Genomic DNA, 7,827 nt, shown 5'->3' with positions numbered 1-7,827 from the left:
CTTTTGTTTATGATTACAAAGTGATATGAACATGTCTTGGCAACTATACCATCAAGTTTTTCATATAATAGGTTGAAGGATTGACAGTTTTTATATTTTTGTAACAGTTTCTTTAACAAAGATAACCTTGTAATTGGAGTTGGTCGTCTATTCCATGGAAGAAGAAGCAGTAGACGAAGAAGATCATTTGTTTGTCGTTCTGTAGCATGGGGTGGTCCTATCTACTTTCATGCTGTCTCGTTAGTCAGGTAACCAGTCTTGGTAATTTCGAAGCAATTATAGTTGAGCGACTGCAGGTTTGTTCACGTTCATAATCTCTTTCTCTAAGTATTAGTATTGAACCAGAGTTCCAGAGTCTTCCAGATGTTTCTGGAAACCCACTTTCCTTTATGTGATCCACTTTCCTTTACTTGATCTTCCAGAAACTTCGGGAACAAACTAGAGAAGTCCACTCCTGTATATATAAACAACAGCCGGCCTCTCTTTCTCCTCACAAATCTATTCTTTTTCAAAAGAAGCTTCATAAAATTCTCACAAAGTTCTGCAAATTTTTCTTTAAGCAATTCTTTTTTCTAAGCAATTTTTTCTTCCGTGAGTTTATTATAGTATTGAAGGAGAATGGCAGGAAAAGGCGAAGGACCAGCGATTGGTATTGATCTGGGTACAACATATTCGTGTATAGGAGTATGGCAGCATGATCAGGGAAACAGAACAACAACTTCTTATGTTGCTTTTACTGACACTGAACGCTTGATTGGTGATGCTGCTAAGAATCAAGTTGCGATGAACCCTATCAACACTGTCTTTGATGCAAAGCGTTTGATTGGGAGAAAGGTTTCGGATTCATCAGTTCAAGCTGATATGAAGCTGTGGCCTTACAAGGTATCAGCTGGACCAGGTGAAAAACCCGTTATTACTGTGACTTACAAAGGCGAAGAGAAGCAATTTTCAGCTGAAGAAATATCATCTATGGTTCTCATCAAGATGCGTGAGATCGCAGAGGCTTACCTTGGTTCTTCTATAAAGAACGCGGTTGTTACTGTCCCTGCGTACTTCAACGATTCGCAGCGTCAAGCTACAAAGGATGCTGGTATGATTGCTGGTCTTAATGTGCTGCGCATCATCAATGAGCCAACTGCTGCTGCAATTGCTTATGGTCTTGATAAGAAAGCATCCAGTACCGGGGAGAAGAATGTTCTAATTTTCGATCTTGGTGGTGGTACATTTGATGTTTCATTACTGACCATTGAAGAGGGTATTTTCGAAGTGAAGGCTACTGCTGGAGATACTCATCTTGGAGGAGAAGATTTTGATAACAGGATGGTGAATCACTTTGTGGAAGAGATTAAGAGGAAGAATAAGAAGGATATCAGTGGGAATCCTAGGGCATTAAGAAGGTTGAGGACAGCCTGTTAGAGGGCCAAGAGGACTCTTTCTTCCACTGCCCAGACTACAATTGAAATTGATTCTCTCTATGAGGGTGTCGATTTCTACACGTCTATTACTCGTGCCAGATTTGAAGAGATGAACATGGATTTGTTCAGGAAGTGTATGGAGCCAGTGGAGAAGTGCTTGAGGGATGCTAAGATGGATAAGCGCAGTGTTCATGATGTTGTTCTTGTCGGTGGATCAACTAGGATTCCTAAAGTGCAGCAATTGTTGCAGGAATTCTTTAACGGGAAAGAACTCTGCAAGAGTATCAATCCTGATGAAGCTGTGGCTTTTGGAGCGGCTGTTCAGGCTGCGATTTTGACTGGTGAAGCTAATCAGAAGTTGAATTCAATTTTGCTGTTGGATGTTGCCCCTCTCTCCCTTGGGCTCGAGACTGCCGGAGGGGTTATGACCACTTTGATTGCAAGAAACACCACTATTCCCACCAAGAAGGAGCAAGTTTTCTCTACCTACTCCGACAACCAACCTGGAGTGCTGATTCAGGTCTTTGAAGGGGAGAGGGCAAGAACCAGGGATAACAACTTGCTTGGTAAATTTGAGCTTTCTGGAATTCCACCTGCGCCTCGTGGTGTCCCTCAGATCACTGTTTGCTTCGACATTGATGCAAATGGTATTCTTGATGTATCTGCTGAGGACAAAACTACAGGGAAGAAGAACAAAATCACAATTACAAACGATAAAGGAAGGTTGTCCAAGGAGGAGATTGAGAAGATGGTGCAGGAGGCAGAGATGTACAAGACAGAGGATGAAGAACACAAGAAGAAAATTGAGTCGAAGAATGGTTTGGAGAATTATGCTTACAATATGAGGAATACCATCAAGGATGAGAAGATTGCTGGGAAGTTAGCACCAGAAGACAAGAAGAAGATTGGGGATGCCATTGAAGCTGCTATCCAGTGGCTTGACTCCAACCAGCTTGCAGAGTCTGATGAATTTGATGACAAGATGAAAGAGCTGGAGAGTCTGTGCAACCCAATCATCGCCAAGATGTATCAAGGTGGTGCTGGACCTGACATGGGTGGTTTTGGTGGCATGGATGAGGATGGTCCTTCAATGGGTGGTGCTGGTAGCACTGGTGCAGGACCTAAGATTGAGGAAGTTGATTAAATGGAAGAACTATCACTGCCTGGGTGCATGAAGTTGGAGGGGTTGTGTTTTGATAAACTTGGTTTAGTCTAGTTCTTTTTAAGTTTAATTGTTAACAGGAATTTCAAATGTGGATTTTGAGGTTTTGTTACAAGAATTTCAAATGGTTTTATGTCATCAAATAGAAAAACCAGACACCATTAAGAAATTTTGATCCATGGAGAAACTCCATCCATGTTGCTTTTCCATGTACTGAAAATAAGCGCCTTACAGTGCAAATTGTATTCAAAGCATGGCAAAAAAAATTCCACCCTGGGAACTCCGTTTCTCACTCATTTTTCACATAACAAGACTTGATGTCTACCCGTCTATAAAGCAGTTATAAAATCTATCTAAACGTTCTATGAAGGGGAAAAAAAGAAGAAAACGAGCGTCTACACCTCACATAACAAGCCTTTTTAATATACAAATGTACTCGTTCAGATGCCAGACCCAAGCGCTTCCTTTCCCGGAATTTTGGCCCACATCTCAAAAAGCCATGATTGCAGGTTCACCACGTTTGCCTGAAACAAAATCAAATATGGATGCTAAAATTCAAAAAACAGGAAGGAAATGAGAGAGACAGGGGGGCAAAATCTTGGTCTATATCTTACATTGTTCCAATATATCTTCAAAAAACAGTTTCATACATGCCGAGTGTTCAGCCATCTTTTCTACCCTCTCTGCTTCCTTAACTGCCTCAGACGCCACAAATGACTTGTTTTCAGCCTCAGCAATTTTTTGGGCCGTAAACATTGTCGATTCTTTGAATGTGGAGCTAGGAAAGCTAGAGTCCTGTGATTGTTTTGTTCGACTATCATTTGGTTTTGGTGTTTGTTCCATCGTCATCGTTATTCCTAACGGAGCGTCTTTCTTGATCTTGTAGTAATGTTGGACCTGAACATCGCCACAAAGGAAGAAAGATCAGATTAGAAAATAAGCCTAGGTTAACCTTTTATTCCTATAATTAAATTCGGGTCTTTTACTACAATACTTCCCAAGTAAAAGAAGTAATGACTAAAATCTTTGCTGGAAAAGCTCAGAATTCTTCTGCTCATAAAGTTTATCTGTAGCCATTCACAAAACTCGTTTACCGAAATTTACTGATTCTTCAAAACCTATCTTTCTCAAAGAAGTTAGAATCAAAAGTTAGTCAAAAAATGTTGATGCATTAACATCCCCCTCCTCGCTTAAACTACAAAGATGGTGGAAGTGAATCCCTAACGCATACACAAAGAATCAACATGTAGCTAGAAAAGAGAGAAGAAAGATGCTATTTCCACTATATGGCGAGGTATGAATGATATCTGCTAGCATATCCTAATATTGTGATGACTTTTTTTTTTTCGTTTTGAAGCGCAACATTATGATGATTTAACAATCCAATATTCTAAAATTTAACAAAAAAATATAAAATATTATAAAGCTGAAACCAACTCTAGTTACAATCAACAAAAAAATGTTCAGCAGTTAAATGTAACAATTATCCAGAGGCAAGTATGACAGTCTGTAGGTGTAACTTGTTTGCTTCTCAACACGATATAAGGCAATAAGGATGGGATATTCAAGCAAGCGAAGTTTTGATGAACTTAATTTTCATGCTTACAAGTTTGAACCAGATATGTTGGCATTTAAACTAATCAGGATCTAGCATCAATGCAGAGATATGTCTTGCTCACTTCAGATTTCTGACTCTACAGGGACGTACAAGTTTTAAACATGCAAGATATACACAAGGCATATTCACACACTTAATAGAACTAACACCAACCCAGTAAAATGACTAGAATAACACAGTAGAGAGACTAGAGTACAGTTGTTAGTTATTATAAACATCATGTGAAAGAACTTCACCTTTTCAAGTTTGTCCTGTGCCGCAAGCCTTCTCAACTTTGAACTTAACAATCTTCTGAAGTTAGATGGCACTTCATGCCTTTGCTGCAATACATTTTCAAGCAAAAACATTCTTTATTTCTGCTTGAAGGAATATGAGTAAAAGCGGCCATCTTAATGTTCAAATATGTATCATATTCTTTATGTTTCAACATGTTCTCCACTATTCTACTCGAAGTATACACGGATAGCAAAATATGTTTTTTCAAGGAGCAAAAACAGATAGAAATATAAATTGAAAGCAGTAACAAGACAACAGATGTCTCTCTGACCTCAATAAAATCGTTGATAGCACCAATATCTGCACCATTGGGATCTTTAATGTTAGAAAGTGCTTCAAGGATCATCAGATCGTACCTGTGAATGAAGCAGCAGCATCAAGCAACTTATGAGTCATGAAACCACTATGAGCCAATAACAGTAGAATAAAAAAGAAAGAAAATGAAAGAAGGGTACATGCGAGATAAAAATATGTTTACCTAGAACCAACCTTATTAGTATTCAAGAAACAGAGATTTCTACTATTACTGATCTACAGTTCGGGTAAAATTTCTTGCAGTATTACACTTCGTTGCCTCATGTAAGTTGAAGGCTCATACAGATCAAACGAAGTAAAAACAACATCAAAAGCTTTCAAGACACAAACAAGGCATCCATCACGCATCTTCCAAAATTTTACATGAGTTTCTCATGGTTTTGTTATAAGAAAATTACAGTCTAATTCCATATAAGGGCAGAAATACCAGATAAATGGCTAGCTTCCATAGATACTGGTACCAGTATCCGACACCAAGACATATCGGATTTTCGGAAATTGCCGATACGGATACCGGCCGATACAGCGTACAAATAATTTCTAAGTGTAATTTTAGGAATCAATAATGTTTTAGACAACACAGATTCAATGTAATTTCAAAAACACCTCTATCTCTGATAAAACAATTTAGTCCCACTTAGCTAACAAACTTCAAACTTCCCCTCTTAACCCTCATTAAAAGGAGAGTAAACTCCTTAAACTTCTCTTCAAGTGTTTCTCCACTTCACATGCACAAAGCACGTGAGAAGCAAGAAACCTTCAAGCAAACTTCAAGGGAAAAACTTGAAATATACTAATAAATTTTTTGACAAGGCTTTTGGGAAGTATAAGTATCGGCGCAACCTAGAATCCACATATAACGTAGCAGCAGAAACCAATTATCGAATGCATATACCATAAACTTTGAGTATACACAGTTGTAATTGATTATTAACATCACATATACTTATATCATATCGAATCCACAAACAAAAACCAAAAATGTCAGCATACACTTTACGAAGCTAACCGAAAGAGTCAACACCTACCGTGGTGGAGGCTTCACATCTGGTGCGATTTTTGTAGGATCCAAAACTTTATCTTTTGCATCCTCGGCAGTTTGAGAGGATGATGGAGTTTGAAAGATGGCTGATGGAGTCATCTTTGGCACCTTTGGTGTGGCTGCTGCAGCCTTAACACCTTTTGGCCTAGAACCCTCCCCAGTTGCAACACTCATATTCCTCCATTTATCCTGTCCAAAGCATAACATTAACAGAATAAAAAAAAGCATCCACAAATCCAGTCCATAAAACACTACTAACAACAACATTATCAAAAAAATCAAAATTTACCAGGATTTTAGTACTTTAAACCCTTAATTATAACCTAATTTTGAACACAATTTCTTAGCTAGGGTTCGTAATTAGAGAAATCCTAGTCAAAATTCAATCACTCAACTCAATTTAATAACAAAAATAATAAGAACCCAGACTGTAATAAGTGTAGATAAACAGAACCCATGAATAGAATTAAAGAAGAAACACCTTTAGATCAATGTTGGAACGAGCAGCAAGAATATGACCGTATTCAGGATCTTTTTGTATGTTTTTCCATTTTCCAGTTCCGTGTTTGTTAATACCAGCTATAAGTGCTTCTTCTTCTTCTGCTGTCCATTTCTGCTTCGGAGCTCCCATCGTCTACCTTCAGTCTCTCTCTCTCTCTGTTTCTTTCTCTGTAAATTTGGGAGGAAAAGTGTAAACCTAGAAAAATTTAACAGGACAGGGATCACGTGAAACTCACGTGATAGGTCACTTTTTTGTTTTGGCTATCTTAACCTCGGTAAAACGAAGCAACAAACAAGAAGTGGCCCATTGCTCTTGCTTTATGTTCTTTTATTTTTGCGGACTCGACGTGTGGATCTAATTCGGGGCCTGGTTCCCGACTCGGCATCAGTCACTCAATTAGGTTTTAGTTTAAGTTATCCGACTCAATTTGGTTTAGTTTAAGTTGGATCTGACTTATCGCTAATTGACTTAAACCTAATCGCTGATTTTGATCCGTTTTGAATTAGGAAACAAAATATCTCTAACTCACGGTCAAGCCACTGACTCGTGTATTTTTGAGAAAGTTGAATTAGGTATGATTTAAAAAAAAAAACACATTCAAATGAATCCGGTGATTTCAGTCGGATGATCAATGTGCATGACTGTTAATTTTGGGTTACATATCCGGTAATTTTGAGGGTGAGAATTGTTTTGTTTTACAAATTAGTTTTTCTTCTATTTTTTTTCGTTTTTGAGAAAAATAAAAAATAGTACAAGAAAAACATGTAGTCAAGCAAACATGACAAATTACTTATGTCCCTCCGTTATAAATTCCAAGTTTGTGATTAAATCTACGAAGGGGATACACCTAAACCAGTTACATAGAGATCTCTATTGAACAATGAAGAACATATAGATATCAAGATTATGTATATTAGAGTGCAAATGAGGAATTAGGTATGTTTATGTTTGTTTATTACAACATCTACAAACATGAACATAAGACGAAGTTAAACTACTATTATTACCCAAAACTTTATAAATTTTCTTAAGAGTGGTAACTTTGCAAACGAAGAGGAGGAGGATGTTGATGTTGAACAAACTTTCGAATATTCATGTTATTTGATTCAAAGATAACTTTACGTCAGCCATGGGAAAGAGCTAGTTGCATGGTTTCCACCATAACCCAAACCTCAGTTCAGTTAGCTATGAATGTAATATTGACTACTTTAATTTAGTAATATATATGTATTAAGGAGCATGTTGTTGTGATTTGTTAGAGATAAGAATGAGCTGTGTAACTTAGTCAGTTGATTGAGTATACATTGAGAGTCATATGGCAATATTTACGGTCAGCTGAGTCATTTATATTTTGAATTTGTTTTCAGTCTTTGTATTCAGTTAGAGTCTGTAACTTATCTAGTTTTCAATATCAGTATAAATAAGAGTCCAAGATCTCCACAATGCTTGTGGAAGATATTCACCAAATATACACTTCTAGCTTCGCAACAACGCTGA

General features: G+C 37.5%; 1 protein-coding gene and 1 pseudogene across 1 annotated transcript; one reads left to right on the top strand and one right to left on the bottom strand.

Moving 5' to 3' along the window:
- Nucleotides 1–551: 551 nt before the first annotated feature.
- Nucleotides 552–2,666, top strand: LOC113341406 (annotated as a pseudogene).
- Nucleotides 2,667–2,738: 72 nt separating this feature from the next.
- LOC113341407 (telomere repeat-binding factor 4-like) lies at nucleotides 2,739–6,495 on the bottom strand. The gene is made up of 6 exons (XM_026586294.1): nucleotides 6,310–6,495; nucleotides 5,815–6,017; nucleotides 4,743–4,827; nucleotides 4,432–4,515; nucleotides 3,192–3,474; nucleotides 2,739–3,101 (listed from the first exon to the last, which is right to left on the bottom strand). Exons 1-6 carry the CDS (start codon nucleotides 6,457–6,459, stop codon nucleotides 3,067–3,069), a joined length of 840 nt encoding a protein of 279 aa, XP_026442079.1. The 5' UTR covers nucleotides 6,460–6,495; the 3' UTR covers nucleotides 2,739–3,066.
- Nucleotides 6,496–7,827: the final 1,332 nt, after the last annotated feature.

The sequence above is a fragment of the Papaver somniferum genome, unplaced genomic scaffold (assembly GCF_003573695.1).
Source record: "Papaver somniferum cultivar HN1 unplaced genomic scaffold, ASM357369v1 unplaced-scaffold_29, whole genome shotgun sequence".
Taxonomy (NCBI): Eukaryota; Viridiplantae; Streptophyta; class Magnoliopsida; order Ranunculales; family Papaveraceae; genus Papaver; species Papaver somniferum.
The sequence above is the reverse complement of the archived record's forward strand: the minus strand, read 5'-3'. Positions and strand labels throughout refer to the sequence as shown.